Here is a 25,592-nt window from a genome sequence, read left to right on the forward strand (position 1 = left end):
CTCAAGATCTAATTGACCTGGTTTTTACGTCCTTAGCACACTGTCAAATTCAGCTTGAAATATCTTTTCGTTTTTGAGTTATCGTGCTGTCAAACAGACGGACAGACAACCGAAAATGGACTAATTAGGTGATTGTATGATCACCAATACCAAAATTTTTTTCGTAGCATCAATATATTTTTAAGCGTTACAAACTTGGGACTAAACTTCGTATACCTTGATACATATTTTATATATACATGGTATAAAAATACGAATATTCAAATCATGGCCTCTCTCAGATTTGTAGCCAAATTGCAGATGATCATTTGCTGTATCTCATATTACGAAAGTAAACAAGAATATTCTGTGACAGGACCAAATTCAGATTTAATTAAATTTCTATGAATGCCTTATAATGGCGCCATACTTGAGTTGTATGACTCAATGGCAGCTGATTAACCAGAAATAAATCTCATATTCGACTTAATTCATGATTTTGATAAATTGTCTGCAGTAAATTGGATTATTCAACTTCAACATCATTCTGTATAAATTTTTTTGTTTAAAATCATTATAAAAAAAACCCGGTAATAAAATATTTTTCAATATACAAAACTTATTAGACTGGCAGTCTTTTTGATTCTTATCAATAATAATTCCTATCATATTATAAAATACCATGTAAGAATTTCAACAAAAATTCTGTATAAGAAATCTATATTATCGATACATTTCAAATATATCCATAATATTAACATATGTTTAGAATCGACTCTTATATCAGAGAATACACTGATATTATATTTTTAAATCCATGGGAAAATATATCCATTCCTCAATTATCTTTATCCATTCTGAAAAAAAAAATTTATTTGTTCTTGTACTCAAGGTTGTTTATGAGATCAACACTTTCCTGCACCACAGCTTCGTTTCTTAAAAATATGATTTTAATTTTGATTCATCAAAGTATATTATTTTCACTTGTCGACTTTTTCGGGCCAGGGTTTAATTTGATCTCAAAAGAACTCGTCAAATATTTTTACAATCGGCAAGTGTAGTGGTTCTTACACTTAAAATAAAGTTACACGAACTATTGCGCTTTGGATAATTTAGCGTGATACTCGCTCGCTTCACTGGACTTAAAAGTAAAAACCACCGATGAATATCCTCCACCTCTCTTGATCTCACTTATCCTACTTCCATAACACTCGCAGGGATTGCTTAACAAAGCTAAAATATATGCACAGTATTTCAGAAAAGATGGCCGTGAATTGTTTGACATTTACTATTTTAAATTTTTACAGAAATCTTCAATTTATGATTCAAAGTGATAATCATAGATGTCAGATTAAATTTAATTTTTTAAATATATCTTTATATATTATAGCTCATGTGTTATTCTGATGTATGAGCTATATTCTTGTACGGTTTCATTCAAATCAGTTTGGAAGTTTTTGCGTGAAAGCGTAACAAACAAACAAACAAACAAACATCCTTACTTTCACATTTATTATATATAGGGATAGGAATAGGGATTGGCTAGAAAATATTCTACAAAAAAAAATTTTTATAAAAATTTCGTAAATATCAACTAAATTGAAATTCAAACAATTCAAGCAAAAAGTTTGACTTCAGGAGGATCAAATACTATGGGTTATTAGAAATCTATTTGAGAAGACATTTCTCCTAAAGGTTCAACGGACCTAAAAACTTGTCATTTGAATGTTTATGCTACTGGACTAAGTTTCAAGAATTGAAAAATATATGTAGTGTGCAAATCAAACATATTACGTTTTATTGATATTAAGGGTCACGAAATAAATTTTTTTTTTTTTTCGTAAAGTTAACGTTTATGCTCGTTATATGTATTATTTATATTTATGTAAACCGGTTTTTTAACTAAAAAAAAAACACATATAAAATTATTATTATACCAAAACATTTTTAAATACTCATTTAAAGAGTTGACTGTTGAGAGCGTCTGTATACTGTCTGTGTAAGTAAAGTGTATACGTGTATGTCGAATAGAGTTTAGTCCACCAAGTGCTAACATTTACATTTGATAACTAGTTAGTTATTAACTTACTACTGTAACTAAAGTTATGGGCAAAACGAATTTATAAATAATTACACAAATTATCATCACTTCTTTAATTACATTCTAGTCAACATCGTATTTTTATTTTATTTTATTTTATATATATACATATTTAAATTCCATTCTTTTTTTATTTATTTTAATTATTTATTATCTTTGTTTTTTATTTTATACTAATTCTTATTGAATTTTGATAATACACCATTGATAAATACCTCTGGCTACCATCTGTTGTTTCTTTCTCAAACTATTGCAAACTTTTAAGATAGTTCGAGCGTCAAGGCAATTTTAGACTTCTCCATTGGATAGGTCTTTAGAAATAGTGTATGTTTCTGATAAATTCGTGAACAGCTTCTAGCGGAAAAAATAATAAACATTCAAACTACCTTAAGTACACGAAAAGACCCGAACATGTGAATCATTATACCATGTATATATGAAATATACATAGTATATTAAGTTCAGTCCCAAGTTTGTAACGCTTAAAAATAATGATGATAGGAAACAAATTTTGTCATAGGTTTTCATAAAATCACCTAATTAGTCCATTTCTGGTTGTTCGTCCGTCCGACCGTCTGTGGACACGATAACTCAAAAACGAAAAAAGATATCGAGCTGAAATTTTTACAGCGTACTCAGGACGTAAAAAGTGAGGTCAAGTTCGTAAATGAGCAACATATGTCAATTGGGTCTTGGGTCCGTAGGACCCATCTTGTAAATCGTTAGAGATAGAACAAAAGTTTAAATGTAAAAATTGTTCCTTATCTAAACGTAAGTTGTCAAGACTCGACGAAGGCTTGAAGGAATATTATTAAGTATTATAAGTTTACAAGTAGCCGACGGGCCTTCTCCTAAGGATAATGTAACAACAGGGCAAAGTCCTCCCATTTGGAGGGTCCTAGGTTACCGGGCATGTATTTAATGGCATATTTATTTTAAATATTATTTTAAATATGACCTTGGTTATTCTGAAATCATGACGGGAACCTTATTTTAAATTCACCAAGTGTGACTACTAAACACCTATTACACATATATTTAAGTAATACATTTTTGGACCTCCGTGTATCAGTCAAAAAACATATATTTATAAGTAAATGTTTATTTTAAAACAATAATATTTGAAAAATTAATTAATATTTAGTTACAGATATTACCAATATCTGCTTTTGTAATAAAGAAACAATCTTGAGTTTGTTTTGTCTTATTATAATAACAAAAAAAGTATATTATTTATAAATTTTTATTTGATGGTGCAATTGCAAATTAACCGGGTTCCATATTTATAAAAAATGTGGCTTTTTCAATAACGCCTCTATTCAGTATTTTCGGGTTAATGTTCTGTTCATACCATAAATTGTTTACTTGTTTCATGCTGTTCCAATTTTTTAAGACTAAATTTATTTTATACATGGAAGTATTTTGAGAGTATTTCACAGCATCTTTTTTTGTAAATTTTTTTTATACTCAAGTAATATTTGTTTTACATTATAAACAGTTTTTTTTTCTGTGTGTACCAAAAAGATGTTGTTAGTATTCAATTTATGTGCCCTATGAATAAAAAAAAATTGTATTTATATATTTGAATGAGTGAATATGATTTGGACCACCCAGATTTATTTAATGAATTCAAAATACAATATTTTTCAAACCAGTAGTAGTCGTTTAGTAATATAGTTTAATATAAATCGGTTCTGGCCTATGGAAAATTGTTCAATTGAAATTTTATTATTTGAAAGACAAAATTTTAAATAAGTATACTTGTACACTGAAAAAAAAATTCTTAATATGTATCGATATGAGGTTGTCTCAACCTCATCGTGAGAGCAAATATGGTGAATGGAGCCACGAATGTGATAAAACTACCGTACGGGGTTGAGTGTTGAAGTTGACACAAGTGCACGTGTTGTTTGTATGGAAGTAATATACTGTCTACAAAATTTCAAATGTTGTTGTTTTGAAATGCAACATAGTTTTAAACAATCTTTTTTTGATTAGTTCTAACTCTTATAAATATTATAACAAAATAGTGATTTGATTAACACAACCACATGAGCAGGTTTATTAGGTTTATTTAAGTTTATTTAGGTTTAACCGGATTACTATTGATTTTAGTGTCTCAAGTCTACCGCTGTACCAATTGGGCTACCCATAGTTGTTATCTATATGTGTAAAAATATGTTATATATTATAAATTAGTTACAACAATCTTCATGCAGTTGGCACAATCGCACATTGGCTATACATGACAGGTATGTGTTCGTAGTAACCAAAGCCTATATTTAAAGCAAACGAAAAGATATATGTTCTTTTAATTCGCCTATTCGCCTTATTTACAAACAAAGTACAATTTTATTTTCATCAATAAAATGCATGACTTTAAACTAAAATCAATCTCTTTCATAGAAGTAATAATTTTGTTTATTTATCTTCACTGATTTTGTATCAATGAATTCATATTTTGAATTCAATCCCATTCTATTGTAAATACAAATATTTAGCTGTACTTATTCCAATCTAGGAAAGTATTTTTACTTTATTTCAAAATGAAACGGCCAATTTCGGGATGAGACCGATTTATCGATTTAGAATACGAGGCGCGATTTACCTTGCTTTGTAATACAAAATTACGATACGAAAAAGATAATTGAGTTTACCTAGAAAGGAGTTGGTGGTATAAATAGTACGTACTTTCAAATATAGTTCAAAATTTTTAGTAACATTCAATACGCTTAATAGAATTTTCTTCAAATGACAAGATTTCGAAGTTTAACAACAAAAATTACTTTGAGTCAGAAAATAAATTATATGAACAGTACCGTCTCATACTGAACTATTGTTACAGTTAATGTTTTTGTCTGGTTTATTTATTTTATTGCATAAATTAAATTACGTAAATACTAAATAGATATAAAAAATTATAAACTATATGAGCATGGATGTATATTTTATTAAATTGGTGTGATAATATTAATATTATTATTATTATTAATTATAATTGAGTGTGTAATTTTTTTTAAAATTTATTCTAATTAAATAAATGGTATGCAATATTAATTCGTTCAAATTATTATTATTAATATTAATTATCTATATTTATAATAATTAATAAATGTAATCAATTCACAATGCATTTGTATTTACTATTTATATACAGGTACATAAAGCTTTTCTGCTGAAAGCAAATCATTTTCATTTAAAACAATTATTTTAATTTTATTATACCTATTTAAAAAAATTATTTTTATACTATTTATTTTATTTCACAAAAATTTACCATAGATATAATAATTTATATTGACTTGAGTGAATTTTCAATTTACACGATTTTCGATTAGCACAAAGATAGTAGATTTAATAAGTAACTCCAAAAATTTCTTTAGTATGAATTAATCTGTTTATGCCCAATCAAAGTATTCCGAAAATTAGTATCATTATATTCTACATTATACGAAATAAATTAGTTTTATTATAGAGTTCGTAAAACTTAGATCTTTTAATAATAAGAAAAAAATATATATATATAAAAAAAAACGAATTGCAATTTTATGGCATATTTTAGAAAGCTTCCTTTTAAATCGAGAATGAGCCACATTGGTTATTTTTATTCATAGCTCCTAAAAAAAGTTCAATTTGCAAATTAAATCTATTTTCAGTTGTCTGTCTGTCGTCCGATGTTGAGTTCGCAAATGAGTAACATAGGTCAATTGGGTCTTGGGTCCGTAGGACCCATCTTGTAAACCGTTAGAGATAGAACTAAAGTTGCAAAAAATGTTCCTTCTAAAAATTAAACAACTTTTGTTTGAAACATTTTTTCGTAAACATTACTGTTTACCTGTGAGAGCGCATATTATGCGTAAATTCTATTATTGGTATATCAGTTATATGTGTGGGACCAATATGTAATGTGACAGATTAATCAACACTGTCTATACATGGTATTTCAAGAATTAACTCAGTCAATTGTTTGTTTTCACTTGTTTTTTTTTACCTTGAATTGAATTGAAGATAAAATAAATGGCCAGTTTTAAACGGAGTAGCTCTCTTAAATTCGTAAATTTTTGTAAGAGACCTTTTTTTAAATATTATTTTATAAAACTGATTTCTTTTTTTGTCAAGTTACCAAAAACATCCTGTATAGCAAAATAATAACATTACCTATAAAATATATGTTTAAAAGCCATAACATAACACATATACGTTATATATATACCATGTGTGTTTGTACCATCTAGGCACATACATATCTGTAGTACGACAAAATACATCTGTTTAGTAATGCATCTAAGCGAGAGGTATTATATACATCTATTGAACATTAGTTGGAAGACGCTTGGAGAGTGGGAGTTTCTTAGTTACAGATAACTAGTAAGAATGCAACAAAACTCCCACTCTCTGCATGCATACAACAGAAGATCTGTCGTATCGTATCTGTAGTCTTACAACACATGCATATAATACCTCTCGCTTAGATGCATTACTAAACGGATGTATTCTGTCATACTACAGATATGTATATGCGTAGATGGTACAAACACACATGGTATATAATATATTATATTATATACACATACTTATATATATAAATAGTAGTTAGTTCATTTTTCTTTATTATCAAAAATGATCAATGATCAAAGTAAAATTTGTGGTGACACACATTGCTTTGATGTTCCTATATATTTTTTAACCAGATAAAATGTTTTCTTGCAAAATATTTTTCTTATTTATCCTACATTTCTAACATCTATCTCTTTTACCTTCCACATCATATATGTTTTATTATTTATTTATTAGTGTATATATATTGAGGTATTTCGAAATGTATTGGGTAATCTGTTGTACCTTGGAGAAGTACGACCAGTCAAGCTAGAAGCTAAAATATTTACTTACAATATTCTCCTTTGTCTTTTATACTTTAACTCATTCTACATAAATCACTGCTTAATGTTGTATATTTTGTTATGACATATTTCAGGCTCTATAGATCACAAGTATTTCTTCTTCTACTGAATTTAATAGTACAGTAATTTTTTCCACTTTTCCACAATCGCGATTGCATAATAAAATCTGAAAAGGAAGAAACAAGTCCAGTAGTTTAAAAAGCGACATAACAGTGGAGGCCCACTATTGGAAAGATTTTAGTCAGTCTAGATTGGGGCCTGGCTGTTAAAGTCGCTATAAAGAAATTTACATACAAATATAAACACGCGAAAAACATAACCAGTCCTTTACAGTCGGGTAAAAAGTAGTAGAGGCTGATACTGGACTTACAAAGAAGAGAATAATTATAAGTAAAATTTGTAGGGGCTTTAATGTTTCAGTCACATATGCTCATTCTCAAAACAATACATCATGTGTGTCAAAAGAGAGACTTTATCCATTTTATAAAAAACATATAAATTTAAGTGATGATTCAAGGTTCAGGACTCTCCCGTATGCTCTGTAGAATGAAACACATGCTTGCTTGCTTTATTATTTTGCGTTTCGATATTTGATGTGTGTGTGCTGTTGTCATGATGTAATCAAAAGAACAAAGAATATCGTTAGTCTTAATATAAATGTGTATTTCTAGAGTCTAATGGTATCCTTAAGATATTTACCATTATCGATATTTTACCTTGTTTTGGAATAATATTTTTTAAGGCACATGGAATAAATAGAATCTTATATCTCATAAATTCTAGAATGACCATGTATTTAATATTAATAATCTTATATTACAGATTATACTTAAGCTACTTTAAGTTAAGCTACTCAACAAACTTGAACAAACAAATTTAAATTTTTTTAAATAATGCTTACGTGTTATAATTTAACTATGTACATCATTAAAGACAGAACGTGTCTTTTTCTTTAATTGACATAATTCATTAAATATTATCAATTATATTTATCCATACTAATATTATAAATGCGAAAGTAACTCTGTCTGTCTGTCTGTCTGTCTGTCTGTCTGTCTGTCTGTTACTCTTTCACGCCTAAACGGCTGAACGGATTTTGATGAAATTTGGTATGGTGATAGATGATAACCTAGAAATGGTCATAGGCTATAAATAATCACGCCATCGTTCTTAGGGGGCAGGCAGTAGGCAGATAACTAAATTGAGTTAGTGATTTTTAGTCGTTTTTGTTGGGACTTTTGCTCTTTCACGTCTAAACGGCTGAACAGATTTTGATGAAATTTAGTAAGGTAATAGATGGTTACCTAAAAACGAATATAAGATCAAAATGATCACGTCATCGTACTTAGGGGGTAGGAAGTAGGCAGAAAACTGAATTGAGTTAGTGATTTTTTTATGGTTTTTGCTGGGAGTTTTGCTCTATCATGCCTAAAAGGCTGAACGGATTTTGATGAAATTTAGTTAGGTGATAGATAGTAACCTAGAAAAGGTTATGGAATATGGGGGGAGGGGTGAAAGTGGGAATGTTGCCCAGCAAAGCGGGTAGTTCACAGCTAGTAACAAATATAAATTAACTTTTTTTTGTAAATTCTGTTTGCACGCTTGTTGTCAAAGATAAATATTTCTCATAAATGATATTTTTAATATTCAATGATAATATACTAACCGTTAATCTTTCATTTTGGATAATTCACAATTTCACCACACAACATAATCTCGCTTTGTTTTTCCTCAAAATACGTCCTTGAACCCTTTCCCTTAATAACGAAATCAGGTTGTAGGAATTTCAATGATTCAATCAAATATACTTACTCAACTAACTGTAAAGTCAACTCTTTCCGAGTTGGTGGGGAGGGGGTTGATTAAAGGTACATTTTGGTGTGAATTATAACAAATTATTGTCGCGTATTCGGACACATAATATTATATTGATACAGTGTTTATCGACAGTTTAAATTCTCAATGAATACAATTTTCACGTTATCGTGCAAGGCAAATAAAAAGTTTCTTGAACCATATTCAATTACATTGATATCATCAAAATAGCAGACGCAAACACTGACTGCATTCTATTTAACATGGGTGGTCACTAAATGTATTAACAATTTAATTAATAGTCTAAAAATTTGTATATTAAAATTGATATGATAGCAAATTGAAATAAAATTTTTCAACAAAAAATAGTTTTGTGTTAATGATTTGAATGAATTTATTTCTCGTAATTATAATTATATGTTGATAAGATAGATAGTTATTTCATACAACAAGACTCACTTAAATTAAAACAATTCATTATTTGTATAAACACAATATAAAGTTTTGTCTTTGATCGTCCAATATGTCTCTTTTACATTGTAAACAAAAACTATACTCAGTTTTATGTTTAAATGGTCAATATTGTTTATATCAAATTATGACATCCATAGTGCAAGTCAATCTTATTGACTATTTATGAGGAGCGGATTTAAGGGGTGGCAAAGGAACAATTGCCCACTAAGCCCCTGGAAATAGGCTACCCGAAGTTCATGAAATAGAGTTTAAAAAAATTTGAACGAATGAAGAGTAAAAGACAAATTTTTATGAAAGGGCACCTCAAGTGGCACAAAGTTCATTAATAATAATAATAAAAAGAGCCTGAACCTATTTCTGGGTATACGACATGCTCCGAAATTAATCTTTTCGTACAGGTAATAATTTGAGAACATGTTTCCAAGCTTTTTTGTCCGTTGAGAATCTCATCCATTAGATGCCAACGTATATTCTAAATGGGTATTTTGAGCGACTAATATTTTTTCCACGCAGCTACGTTTCATTTCTTTGCTCGTTTTGTCTGACACACATTTTCTTCTACATATTTGAGTTGTTGGTTATGTATGGATATGTCTTTGTTTCCATTTGTCATAATTTTACTCTTGCTGAGATTTACACGCAAGCCAGCCTTAGTCATGTTTGCCTTTAAGTCATTCAATCTATCTTGCATGTCTGTAGCATTATGTGTCAAGATTATTAAATCATTCGTAATATTGAGATTGGTTAAAGTAGCTTCGTTTATTTTAATGTCATGTTCTCCCAATTTCGCTCCTCTCCCAAGTTACCATAACCCGTGGCTACCCTGTACCCGTAGCTAAAATCAACAAACAAACAAATTTCGTAGAAAAGGGGTGAAAAAAAATCAAAAGTTCTTAAATTAATATTAGGAGAACATGTATTAAAAATAGTAATATATGTGTCTAGAGTATTAGGCGAACATCTGTAAAAACTAACATGTTTTCCTAATAAACTTATTATTTAAATTTATGATACTTTTTCGTTCAAATTATTTGTCTAATGTTTTTTTCCTAAGCGGTACATTTTTAGACCGTGATTATATTTTTCGTCAAACCTAGACATAATAAGCTTGAAAATGAAGGGTGTATCATGGAATTTGATAAAGGAATAAGGAAGGTAAGGGTAGGACAGAAAAAAACTTGCTAGGGTAATAATATTTAAGATAATGAATTTTTCCATACAATCCCAGTTTTCGGAATAGCCTTAGGCTTATTGTGTCTCGAATATCGCGATTACAGTATATCATATGTTAAGGATTTCCCGTGCCACAATTGTCATATAATTGAAGTAAACATGATGTATTACAAAATAAACTCGTTAATATTATTAAAACAAATTGTGATAATAAAAAGCAATTATTATTATATATTTTTATTATTATTACATATATTGAATTTTGTCTTTGAATCATTGACCCTAATTATATCATATGTTGACATTATTTTAGGTTGTTATACCATGTATATATGAAATATACATAGTATATTAAGTTTAGTCTCAAGTTTGTAACGCTTAAAAATAATGATGCTAGGAAAAAAAATTTGTCATAGGTGTTCATAAAATCACCTAATTAGTCCATTTCCGGTTGTCCGTCCGTCCGTCCGTCTGTGGACACGATAACTCAAAAACGAAAAAAGATATCGAGCTGAAATTTTTACAGCGTACTCAGGACGTAAAAAGTGAGGTCAATTTCGTAAATGAGCATCATAGGTCAATTGAGTCTTGAGTCCGTAGGACCCATCTTGTAAACCGTTAGAGATAGAACAAAAGTTTAAATGTAAAAAATGTTCCTTATCAAAAATTAAACAACTTTTGTTTGAAACATTTTTTCGTAAACATCACTGTTTACCCGTGAGGGCGCCAATTAGGCGGAAATTTTATAATATGTACTATACTTTATTATCAGTTATGTATGTGTCACATGTTTGTTTGTGTAATGTGATAAAGAAATCAACACTGACTATGCATGGTATTTCAACAATTAACTCAGTCAATTGTTTGTTTTCACTTGTTTTAAGTTTTTCTTTATATTTTAAATTTTAAACAAATATTAGAAACAAAAATAAAAAGATGATACATAACTTTAACCAAATAGAGTTAGTACAGTTAGTATACAGATAGGTGTAGGTGTACTGTTTATACATAGTAAACATTATTGTAAACTTTGAAGTTTACAAATACATGCATACACACATATATAACTACAAACACACGTGTGTAGAACGCTGCTATGTTTTATAAACACACATCAAAAATGTTTTTATTGCTTAGTTTCACACATGGCACATGCCACATAGTCATAGTCATACAATGTACTCTATTGAGTGTGCGTTCAATTCAAATTACTAGAGCTAGGCTATCAATTAATTATGGTTCGGGAGATTCACGGGAAAAATCGGTGAGAGATGACTGCGCCGAGAAATATAATATCAATTAAATATTTCGAGTTATCTGTCGTTTACCATCAAAATTTCATTTCGTAACTCCAATTAACGAGGAAACATAGCTCCATCGCGAAATATGAACAGTTATATAGCGACGGACCTATTCAGCTTCCAACCGGAAGGTAGATATTCGCGAGAGGGCATAGGCACACATCTATGAAAGAAGATAGATTTCTTTTCATGCAAAGTACAAGGACGTTCATCGCTACCTTTTTGTTTCGCGATGTACTCTTGTAAATAGCAAATATCACAATATTTCAAATGATTTTTTTTTCGATTATCACCTAGACTATAATTTATTATAAATAGTCTAAATAGTTAATAGTTTTGTTATTGATTTGCTATTATTTAAAAGGTCCGGTCCATTTGAAATAAATAATATATGCCAGATTGGCTATCCTGTTTGGGTAACTACTGTAACCGCGAGTATTCGTTCCTCGTGAGGTAGACTAAATTTTTTAATTTAAATCCTAAATCTTTCATACTTAATACTTTCCTCCATCTTTCTTATTTACCGATATTTCCGGAAGATCTGAAGAATCGAAGATCCCATTGATCGTAATGACTTATATACTAGTCAGGCAGACACATGCTACCATATTTACATGTACTTTTTACTATTGAAAGAATATTCCTTCAAAATTTCAGCCTGGTGAGAGAAGATTATGAATTACCACCCCTATGACAACTTTGGCATATATTTGCAACCAACAAAATGGACAGACAACGGCTTAAACATAGAGAGAGAGTGTCCCGCTCTTGACTATGCAGTTCAATTTTCTGTATCCGATAGCATTAAGTAGTTTATCTTTTTCTTTAAGATTATTTATGTCAGAATCTTTATTTCTCCTATATTAACATCGTTTGAACTCAATATAGGCCTCAATATAGGTCCCGCAGGCCTCAAAAAAAAAAAAACAGATATGAAAAGAAATTGATTATAATTAACTAAAAATATCATGATCACTTTTGGATAGACAACATTTCTGTCATAGGCGTGTTTATCAATCTATAAAATTTCATAAAAAGTATATCTCATGTGTTTATCAAATGGGTGAAGATCAATCTACCACCGTCTACTAAACTAAGGTTCCTGGGATTGGGAAAAATTAAAATTTTCACTTTATGGGTCTACATTTTTCGTTTTTTAATTATTCGATCATATTTTGCTTAAGTTGTTGCTACAGAAGATTTGTGAATAGAATTAAAGCGAAATCAACAAAAATAAGTTTCAAAATTTGCACCATATTTTCCTGTCACTCTGTATTTATACATTATAAACATCACTTGATCAATAATAATATAATATGATGGTGAATGTAATTTGTAAAAGGTACACTTTGTACATTATAAAACGTTCAAAACGTTTTCACTTTGTAGTTTATATCAAAATACATATATAGGGTGACACTTAATTAGGTATACGATTTGTTGAGCAATAATACTCCTCTTAGACCTCCTAACGTAAGAGTTAAAATTATCAAATTTTCGTCCGACAAGTCCTTAAAAACTTTGAGGACAGTGTTATATGTCAAATATATAATTAACCATGGAATTTTATTTTATCTTTTGAAACTTGAAACGCGTCGGTGGGCAAGATTTATCCGAAACGAATCGACCGATCGGTTTAGAATTTTTACACAATATTCTTAGATATTTTCCACAGGTATTCATGAATTGAATAACATTTCTGAAAATTATGTCGATATTTTAAACCACTTTGAATTCTTTTTCTTTGAAAGTCCTTATTTTGTCAAAAATCATAATTTTTACTATTCCTTCGATTAATACCTGTATTCATCTATCGACTAAAGAAATTTTCTAGGTTTTTCCATTTTGGCTAATCCAAACCAGAGGTATGATGCTCATCGCCAGACACCTTTTTTTTGGAGGACCTCTAGGAGATCGCCTACAGGAGCAGTACGTAAATCAAATTTTTGAAATCGTACAACGGGAAATTAAATAGATGTCCTATATGATGTATACGTTTTAAACCCTCTCAAGCTTTCATTTTTATAATAAAATAGAGTAATAGTATGCATCAAAAACTTAAAAAAGCTTCGTTTTAAAATGTTAACATTTTGAATAAAAAAATGAACAGTTAGAACAGATATGTTCGATATGTAATAATTATGAATCAACCTATATATGTATGTTGTAAACTTGTAAAGATAGGTATATTACTATGCCTACATATTATTAAATATATAAACGGCGGAGAAAGCTTTAGCGGCGGTGATGCGGTGCTTTGATGCAGTCAGAATTGCGAGCCCGCTTTGATGTTACGAGTTGTGTGTCGGTGTACTTCTCTGTCGCACCAAAGCAAAATGTTCATTCAATATTATAGAGGAATATATCCTTTTGATATTGTACCGCCCGTTTGTTCCGTGATCGTCGTCGGCAACATCAAGCAAGCACATTACTGCTGCTATGTATGCCTGGTGATGATGGTGAATTCATCGCCCGTTTTTAGTCGACACAAGTTTAGTTGTGAGACAAGAGTCATCCTGATAACATTACGACGTTCTATTCTATATACTATTATTATTACCTTTAAATATTTATTCTACCCAAAAACCATTTCATTTTATATGTTATACTAAATGTATACTCAATTATAAACATCATATGCAAACTAGCCGAAGTCGAGCTACACCAGCCAGCTAATATTGATTTAAATACTTCATTCATTCGCATTCGCATTCGGTATCTAGACGTCATGTCATCCGGGATTCTATCATCAAAATTCATCATTAATGTGTTTATTATTATTTTTATTTTCTACCTGGACTTGGATCATTAGAACTAGTTAGTTATTCTCTAGCACTGTGTCTTCACTCAATCACTGTTTTGGAATACAATTATTTTTGGTGTGAAGTGTTAAAAAAAAAGAAACATGGATAAAAGTGTTGTTGACCAAGACTACTACTCTTATATTATGGCTGCACTCAAATCAAGTGATGTTCGAATGTTTAGAAAGCAATACAAGCTTATTGTAACAACTTACACAATACTATTGTTCATATGCACATGCGCATAAATCACATATGTGACAATACTACTGTTTTATTATTATGGGTCCAAAATCAAAAAGACGGTTAAAAAAATCATTTAGAAATCATCATAATCAAAATGGAAGCACCACAAATGAAGAAGCAACAACGCAACAACCAACGAAAATTAGTGAAGAAATGTTGGAAAGAATTCTTTTTCGATGGTATCAAAAATATCAACAGAAAAAGAAACGTGTTGATTCTGTGGAAGCGGATATGGAAGTGACAGTTGTTCTACGATGTGAAGATTTATTAACTAAAGCACGATCGATTGTCGATAAAGTTGAATGTGTGGAAAATTTACGAGAGAAGTTGAATTTAACATGGATTCAACGTTGGCAAAAATTATATGGAATTTTTAATAAAAATGAAATTATTGAAGTTGAAGAACCTAAACTTGAGGAAACATCGAATGAAGAAACAGTTGAAAATGAGGTGACACTATCTGTTATACCCACAACAGAACAATGTCAATCTATAGATTTGAGTACAACAAATAAAGAAACATCACCACCCATCAACGAGTATACAAAACCAGAATTAATCGCTGAGGAATATTCCTTAGAACAAACTTATTACGTTTATTGTTACACATTTAATTTAAAAAGTCTTCCAGACAAAAATTATCAGAATGATAATGAATTTATAACAGTTTTAATGGCAGCAAATCAAAGTGGAACACATCGTACGCGTGTATTAGTTACTGGTAAAGAATGGCGGCCATATTGTTTAAAACATGTCAATATGGTGACGCAACCGGTTGTATATGCAGGTGGTGGAAATGGTACTGTGACATCGGAATTATTTAAATGGTGGTTTTTTAAAGAATTCGAACCGGTTGTATCAATGCTTTATCCAAAAATAATACTTTATTGTAGTGATTCGGATTTTGTACAATCATTAGAATCATCTTATGATAATAATAGTCGTGTTTCAGTGAAATTAATCGTTGATCCAAATCAATATAATTTTAATATTGTTCTATGGGAATTTCGAACTTTATTTACGTCAATGTTGTTACGGAATTATTTAAATTTTAAGGCAGATGACAGTAGTTTTAGTAATTATTTACAAGAGTTTAATTTAAAAGATGCTTTTTTATTAACACATCGTGCATGGTTACAAATCCGAGCGGAAACATTTCAACGATCTTGGATGATAGTACAAACTAATATTACAGAGTGTCCATCCTTAAACGGTACCAAAAAACGTAAATTAATATTTAGTGTTGAGGGAACAGAAGTGGATGTTCAGGGTGATAATAATTTGTTATTAGAATTACAATGGATGACTCATGATTTAGGGTTAGAAGTTAGTGATGATGATTTATTAGCGTGGGTGAATGAAATACATGATCGATTGATTAATGTTAAAATCGAGGAACCGTTAAATGATGATGTGAAAGATTATAGTGAAAATGGACAAAGTGACAGTAGTAATATTGTGGAACATTTGGAAAAGGTTATTTATTGGATGGAAAGTGAACCGTTTAGCTCGAATTTATTGTTGTGTATGCAAGATGTTTTAATCTACGCAAAAAAGGTTACTGTTGTTGTTTACAATTTTATTTGTGTGTTGAGCATGCGCTGTGCTTGTAACTAATGTTACTGCGCATCTAGCAATATATTTAAACTTGATGCTTGACATTAAGTGTAATTTTATTTTGGGCAACTATGAAAAAGTAAAATATTTCATAACATTTCATAACATTTCATAACATGCATGACTTGTAGTGTTTGGTTCTGAAGCAGGTATACTTTTTCATGATGATGAAAGCTGAATTATCGTAAAGTAATCAAGTAACTTAATTACTCACGTAATAGTTGCATATTTCAATTCTGTTGATATGTTTGCAATTATATTTTTAAAAATATTACACATCTTCTTTATACATATAAAAGTCTTTGTCTTGAATGACTGACTGACGGATTAACGCACAGTCTAAACCTCTGATCGTAGACATCCGATAAAAAAATTTTTCGAAATTCTACCCCTAAGGGGGTGAAAAGCGGGGGTAAAGTGGGAGCAATGAAGGGGAATGTTATAACGCGGTGGTCTTAACTTTTAAGTCCTGCGAAGCGTGTGAGTATCAACCTAGTACATATATAATCTCATACATCAACTACATACATAATCTCTTATATCAATTACTGATAGTTTCAAGTGGCTAGCGAGAGAATGTAATAATTTCTTCGATTTAAAAAAGAACGCGAGGAGTCATGGGACACCTGGTAGGAATTATGTCCCTTTCGTATCTTCGTAAATTTTAAATGTAGCGATTACTTTTTTTTTACAAAATATTTTTCTGAAATTTTAATGTATTAATTTTAGAAGCCAAATATTTGTTTGATCCTTAAAGAATTTTATAGCTACTTAGTTTTTACCGTATGAATTATTGTAATACTATTTTAAAAAAGACATACTTCCTGATTTAGTCAACCCACTATGTTCGTACATTACCTAAATTTGATTTGATCAGGATATTTATAATGACACAACATGAAATTTCCTTGTATTTACTTTAAATTATATCTATTATCTTTTTCTGATACCTCACTTTCACAATTCATTTTTTTAAATGAAAAAACATAAAATTTTGAAAAACAAACAAATTACAAATTATAAAAATTCTTCTGCATATTCTCAAATTTATGGCTATTTATTAAGGTTAATCCATTGAAAAAAATTTTAGTTTACTAAAACCTAGGTGAATTCATTAACAATTTTTATTTTACTGGTGGGTAAAGAATATATTGTAAATGGGATCTCCATATTTCTTTTTCTTACGGCTAGATAAATAAAAATATTTTTTTGAAAAATTGTATTTAGTATATTTCAAAAACCTTATATTTGTGTACTAATTATTTTATTTTTATTTTGTTACAGGCCAGCAAAATGGGCTTGGGACCAGGATCTCATCCAGGCGCGGCGGCATTACCATTCTTCTGTCATAATGGAGAACATCTCGCTGCGCAACCTCCACCAGCACATATGGGCATTCCACCTTATCAATTGGACACGAAGGCCGCCGGCATGGGTGAGTACTGGCGGCCCTCCGCCGCAGTCAACCACGCCGATTGGAAGCGCATCGGCCCGGCGCTGCTAGCCGCCTCAGGTACCACCCCCGCCGCTTCCTAGGGCAACTACTTACTACTTCTATAGGATAATTATATTATCGAAACATAGATAAAACCTACTTTTGAATACTTATTCCACAAAATTTAATTTTATTTTTATTTTTTCAAAATTAAATCATGTGTTTTATGATCATTTTGAAATAATTTGATTTTATTTGGATCACACCCTTGCCGGTTTGGATATTCAAAACCGGATAAGCGTATATTTAAGTGTATAGAATCTTTCGCGGGAATTCGAATAGTTTCAAATAGTTATTATCTATTAAGATTGCTGAAACATTCCAGAGAAAGTTTTGTACATCTGACCAGGAAAATTTTTCATTATATCGAAATTTTGTCTTAAAGCACTAAGTTCGTAAAATCCACGTTTAAGAATAATCGCGGCTTTGAGAATTGCTAAATTTCAAATTTTTCCTTCGTGTAGTAAAAGAGATATTCACTATAACTTTTTACATGGATTAAAAAATTATCAATCGGCTAAAAGTGACAAAATCTTAAAAGCTTTTCTACAAATTTTTGTCATTTTGCAATCAATTTTTGCTAATCATATCCGGTTTCCAAAGAAAAGTTAAGAATGAAAAATAAAAGAATGAATAAAAACATCCCATTATAAATTTGAACCCGAGAACACTTTTATTTCAGGATATTATTTCAATACAAAATTTTGCTTCTCTTAACAGTGGCGTAGCGAGCTTAATTCGTGCCCGGGGCACAATACTTTTTATTGCCCCCTTGCCCTCCACGCAACGCTACTGTCTCTTAAGAAAATAAAGATCTCAAAAAGTAAAATAAGCTTAATGGTTTTGATATGAACCAAACCGGTATAATTTTTTGATTAATTTATTTTCTCATAAACACATGTGGAGTAAGTAGCCCAATTTGGTTTGGTGGTGGGTCGATTCGCTTAATTTTTATAATTATTGCATTTTTTAATAATAAGTTTCCGTCCCTGTTACGTTCTATTTACTTGACTTATTCAGCATCTGTTAATAAAACAATTTGAAAATTATTTTTAATTAAATTTATTGAAATTAAAAATAAAAAATAATTAAAAATCATCATCCACACCTGTACAGGTTAAAACTAATCATAATCACAATAAAACAAAAATATTTTCCAATTCTTATGTGGGTGAGAATGTATTAGAAGTATGTTGATAAATTCGATTGTGTTTATAAATTTAACGATAGTGTTATATGATAACGCATGCGTGAAAAATGAATGTATGTATTTGATGGGAGGAGTAAAAGTATTTTGTTAACGTGGGAAATGTTATACAAAGACGTTTGATTTTTCTTTTCTAAACCAATCAAAATAGTAGTGGGCTATTTTTTTCAATGATTGATTAGAAATATTATACCTATGTATATATATAGTTTCAATATATTATAGGTTATATTTTACGTCGGAAAAATGCCACATTTTTATTTGTTAAAAACAACTTCTTATAGTTAGTAAATAACGCTCTGCTAAATAAAAAAAAAAACTTTTGAGCAGTCTTTTGAAAAATGTGATTTATTTGGTTATATATAATAATCATATCTGTAGATTTCTACTTTCAATTCTCTCTATTCAAATACCTTTTCATTCAACACTCGAAATTCAAATCAGAAGTAAAAGCTGCTTTATCCAATTACTTCACAAAAGTGATATAACATAAAATTTTCCACAAAATGCTTCTTAAAAAGTACTTAATTTCAATCAAAACAAATCAAAAAGAGGGGTATTATAAATTTGACCGCTATGTGTGCATCTCTGTGTGTCTGGTCTGTCTGTCTGTCTGCCTTTGGCATCGTAGCTCCAAAACGGATGAAACAATTTTGATTTTTTTGTTTAACATGAAAGGTAATTTAATGGAGAGTGTTCTTAGCTATATTTCAAATGCGAGTTTAGGGTTCCGTAAACGAAACAACTAAAAATAGGCCATGATCTTTAAAATCAGCTCAGTTTGGAGAAGGCTGTCAGGAAAACGGTAATTTAAGGAGAGTGTTTCTAGCTATGCTTCAAGTGCGAGTTTACATATCAAGAGGTTCCATACCCGAAACATTTGTCCGGGGGTTTTTTAAATTTTGTAAATTTCACTTGTTAATGCCATCTCAGTCGCTTAACGATTTATAAAAACAGTATTATATTGGCTCATATGTGATTCGAATCAGTAGTAAATTCAATAGTAAATCTATGGATAGATTCGAATTAATCCACAAAATTTGAATTTTCGAAAAGTAGAATGGGAAAAATTTTTCGCAGCTATTTCTTCATTACGTCATGCATGAGGTGAATTACTTTACTTGTATAAATTCGGAAAAAAATCTACAAGCTGATCCAAAAGTCCACGATCCATTTAAATAAAAATCACTTTTTCCATCAAATATTTTAAATTTTTCATAGAAATCAATTACTGTTATCCAATTTTAGCCGACTTATCTTTATTTCCACCTTTCCAAATGAAATTTGTCTGATTTACAGTATATATAAATTTTATTTATTTAGTTAAACATCCAGACTTGTTTCATCTTTATTATTCAATGGATAATTATCTGAAGCTTATTATATAAATAATTAAACACATAAATTAATTAAAAGAAAAATACATACAAAGGATACTTAACCAGAATTTTACCCATAAAAAATTACAGTTGCTGAACAAGTCTAATAATATACAGAGTGATTATGAAATATTGAAAGTGCGATCATATTTTTATTACGCCAGAAAAATTCTCTTTAGAAGTTTTTTTCAAGTCTCAGGAAAATATTTTTTTTTTTGTATGCATATTCAAAATTTACGCGGTTATTTAAAAAAAATTTCCAGTTAATATTTTTTTAAACGGATTAGAATATCAAAAACCGGTAAAATCCACTCCGATCTGCTTAAAGTCGTGAGAAAAGAAAATAATTTTATTTTCCGAGGGAATATTTCTTGAACAGATTCTTATTTGTTATCCAAAAATAAGTAATATTTGTTAACTTAAATTTTTTCATTAATATGTCTTCAGTCTTAAGGTAGTACTATCGGTAATAGACTTTGCATTCAGAATTTAATGAAACTTGGCATAATTGTCCATTATTATATCATAATTAACCAGTTAAATTTTTAGGGGCCTTCAGAGAACTGCTAAGTTTCATTAAATTCTGAATGCAAAGTCTATTACCGATAGTACTACCTTAAGCTTTTAAAATTTTTGAAATCGGGTACCGAAAATTGAATTCTAAGAAAAAACTATTCCATCAAAAGTTGAAAAAATACGTAATTTCATTTAAGAATCAAAGTCATTGGACCCAGAAGGCGCGCCAGGAAACTAAAACTAAATGCTTATCGCTTTTGGATATTCCACTAGAAACAATCCGAATATTTTTACAGATTAAGATTCTTTATTATTTATTTTTAACTAAATCCTATTTTTTAAAATCTCTATTTGTTGAGAAAATAAAATTTCTAAGGATAAATTTAAGATTAGACTACAGGGAGATTAAATATTACGCTATTGTGAAAATTAAATGAAGCTGTTCAAATACTTTTGATTTTTTAATTCTCTGAAGTTATTTTCTCGAATTAACTTTTATATAAAATCCTATTTTGCTAGTCAATTTATTAACATCAATAATTTCCTAACTAATAATTTTAATTTTTGTTTATTTAATTATTATTTCTTGAAACATGATGTTTCTTAAAATAAATTTTTAAAATTTCAATATAAAATTTGATATTTCAAAACTCTCTGTATATAGAATAGAACGTCATATATTCGTATATTTAGTAGGTAATAAAAGTTAACATATAAAAGTAATTTTATTCCTATTATAAATTTTTCATTTATATTAATTTTTTTTTATATTTTAATTTAAATTAAATGGTATAATATAAGACAGTGGTTCTTGGTTGGTGTTGGGTATTGAATGAATAAATGTTTTTAATTTGCATGTTTAGTATTTAAATTATAAATCTATATACAGGTGAAGTTCGTTTTATTTTATTTTTTTCAATTTTATTTCAAACGAAGTTATTATGAGACAGATGAATTAAATTTTTATTTTATTTGAAAATATTATTGTGCATTTAAAATTTATCTACATGTTCTAAGAGAACTATTTTATTTTATTTTTTTTTAAATTTAGGAAAACATTTTTAAATAACTGTGATTGGTCATGAATTGAAAAATTAGATAAATCAATGGTTATCTTATAAATATGATTGATATTTCATCCTAGGTGTGTAAGGAACAAGCATACGTTATTACTGAAATATTTTCAGAGAAACTATATTATGCGGATTTTTCTTATTTATTAATCCCGAAAAATTTCGGTTTGAATTGTTTGTGAATTCCATATTTACTATAAGAACACGCAGGCTATGGGTTTAGGAAGACCCTCCCAGCAAGAGAGGGATTAAAAGGGATCTCGAAAACAACTGTTTCTCTCTTATGCCTATAATTTTTTTTTAAATGAATTTTCAAAGATTTGAAATGATATTTAAATTACAGAAATATATAAAAATCGTTTTGAAATGAAAAATTTGTGGCTGTATAACAATTTTAAACATTTTACTCTAACAAAAACTCCATTGAGAAATTTATATTGGACTCATTCATTAGTGCATATTTATTAAATAACTATCAAAACAATACTATTTCCTGACCTGATAATCAATACTAATTCCTGACCTGATTTTCAAAAAATTGATGGATGTTTGTTAGTCAGTGGTTATTGGGAGTTAAAAATCTGGAGGCAAAAATAAAAGTACAAGTATTATCAACAATTGGCTAAACACTAATCACATGATTAAAGCTGATTATCCAACGTCACAATCTGTTAGATTATAGGGGAACGGACTAAATTTTTTTTATCACTTCAGGTGAAGAATTCTTATTTCACGAATAGAAAAGTGAAGGTGGTTTTTAAAAATCTTTACTAGTATGCAAGATTTAAACGTTTAAAATTTCAAATTAAATAATAGAAGATATCCAATAGTGACGTCATACGTGGGTATCGCCATAGAGGTTACATTAAAACTAAAAATGGGCAACCTTTGAATGCAATTTTTTATTGCTTATAACTTCTTCGTTTTTTAATCAATTTTAATTTCACTTTCAAATTTTGTCATGGTATCAAGTCTAGTGTTCAATTCGACATCAGGATTATCCCCTAATGGAAGGTATAAATTTTGCACACGCCAAAACACCTGTTTGCAGATTGTAACCAATTTAGTAACGAGAAATATACACTATGTATGAGTAATTACGATAAGCTAATTCATACCGATGATGACTACATGGTTGTCGAAATATGTATTTATATAATATAAAATATTGTTTTGGAAATTTGTTGTTAGGAACTTAAGCAAAATTGGTTAATTAATAGAGAATTAATTTAATCTTTGTAAAATAGTTAAATTATTGTCACAAATCAATTACACTCTGTCTGGTGGTAGGAAGTAAAACTATATTTTGAGGATATCGTATACTTTTTTTTCGTGGATACTCGGTATATTCACATCGTCTTAAATATTTATTTTATAATTATATTCTTTTATTTATTATTTATATAAATAGCATATTAAAACTTATTTATAATTTTAATTTGCAAAGATACAAAATGTTTAAATAAAAACATAAGACTATGAAGATGAACGTACTACTAAAGTCTGCTAACATGAGAGATGAATTTAAAACATTTATCTTACTTAAGAGTTAGTTTATTATTAATTATGTTTTATATTTATAAGAAGTTGATCTTTTTTTTATATTTAAGTATCTAAGTAAGTGTATAAAATAAAAAATAAAGCTTTACATAAGTGTGGTGACTATAGTGACTGCTGACTACTAAAACTGCTGACTGACTGACTATACGACTATAATGACAATCATTTAAAATAAAAGTCATAAATAAATACCGTCATAAATATAAGTCTCATTTATGTTATTTATATTCATTTTTCTGGATAACAGCAGACGTCCCTGTCACTTATTTTTTAAATCATAGACTTGATTAGCATTTCAGTTTTTGTTATTTTGTGAGAAAATTAGAAAACTTTTGCTGTATTTTCAAGTTTTCGTTCTGTTGTTGTTCTATGCATCAAATTATCTAACGCATCAGTTTATTTAAGACTAAAATCGATGCCAGCGCTTCCAGTGAAAATTTTGGCGTTAAGGGGGGCTGTTATTACTAATTTGCAGTTCTTTACATGTTAATATTATAGAAAATGTCAAATTAAAATTATTGTAAAACACGAATTAATTAAACTTAATGCATTAAAAATTTTGAAAATAAGAAATCAAATTGCACAAATATTATTTTTCAAATGTAAATTATCATAATTATTTATTTAAATTTGTGAGACAATAATATTAAATTTTCAATGTAAGTCTTAAATGCAATCCATACAATTATTTATGCATCCATACAATTCTATAATTAAAGTAGTGTATCGTTACCATGGAAACGAAACTCACGCACGGAGCGAATAGGAACGCATTTTTTTCAAAATAGTATAACGAACGATTTGATTATCTGTATGGTGCATTGACGTCATGAATAAATTCTAAATGCAAATAAAATAATAAATCGAATATTTAACAGAGGGGAACTTGTTTAGATGTAAATTTTACTTTCATTAAAATAAATAATGTGTAAAAATATAATAATTATTTATTATATAAAATAAATTGGCCATTTTAAAAAACTATTTAATTTAAATCAATTTTTAAATATAATTACAATGCTCACATATGTAATATGTAATATGTACATGAATTAAAATATTTTACTTGAATTGAACGTATGTAAAAACAGCGTGACCATTAAATTCATTTATGTAATTTAAATAACTAATAATAATACATCTTTTTGATAAATAAGAACACCCAAGTAACCAACCATACATAAACTATCTACTCACCATATACCATATCAATTACCGAGATATTCAAAAGGCTTCATAATAAAACAGTAGGTTAACTTACAAAATGATTAGTTTTAAATCTTTGAGAAGAGAATCTTATAAATATCAAGCGTTTGTCTGTCTTTATAGATTCGTTTAATCCGAATTCGTTTAGAATCAAAGTCATTGGACCCAGAAGGCGCGCCAGGAAAATGAAACTAAATGCTTATCGCTTTTTGATATTCCGTTGTATTAAAAAATTGGCTGGAAATTAACACACTAGAAACAATCTTGTTTTTATACATGTAGGGTATCCGAATCAAGTTGACGACAGATTAAGATTCTTTATTATTTATTTTTTACTAAATCCTATTTTTTTAAATCTCTATTTGTTGAGAAAATAAAATTTCTAACGGTAAATTTAAGATTAGACTACAGGGCGTTAAAATATTACGCTATTATGAAAATTAAATGAAGCTGTTCAAATACTTTTGATTTCTTAATGTTTAAAATCACTACAATTTTTGAAGGGCTTGAAAAAAAATATATTAAAAAATTATGTAGACAGGTTGAAAAAATCTAAAAAATTCGAAATTCGGATGTGAGTAAATTTCTCATAACGCGAGTGCTGATGAGTTACAACTTTTAAAATCAGTACATAATTCTACCGAATTAGATGCTTATAAAAGCATCTAGGTTCAAAAATTGAACAACGAACTTAATAAAGATTTTAAAGTTAAAATTGAATTTATAGTATTAATAATTTGGATTTGGA

The 25,592-nt window shown here is 28.9% G+C and overlaps 1 protein-coding gene across 4 annotated transcripts in view; it reads left to right on the forward strand.

Moving 5' to 3' along the window:
- Window positions 1–25,592, forward strand: part of LOC123298057 (protein pangolin, isoforms A/H/I/S) — a 459,540-nt gene that overhangs the window by 351,036 nt on the left and 82,912 nt on the right. For 2 of the 4 annotated variants that reach the window (XM_044879947.1, XM_044879948.1), the window contains exon 4: window positions 17,693–17,921. In XM_044879947.1, coding sequence (XP_044735882.1) covers window positions 17,693–17,921 — 229 coding nt within the window. The remainder of the gene's footprint in view (window positions 1–17,692; window positions 17,922–25,592) is intronic. The other 2 variants (XM_044879950.1, XM_044879951.1) reach the window with 1 other exon arrangement.

The sequence above is a fragment of the Chrysoperla carnea genome, chromosome 4 (assembly GCF_905475395.1).
Source record: "Chrysoperla carnea chromosome 4, inChrCarn1.1, whole genome shotgun sequence".
Taxonomy (NCBI): domain Eukaryota; kingdom Metazoa; phylum Arthropoda; class Insecta; order Neuroptera; family Chrysopidae; genus Chrysoperla; species Chrysoperla carnea.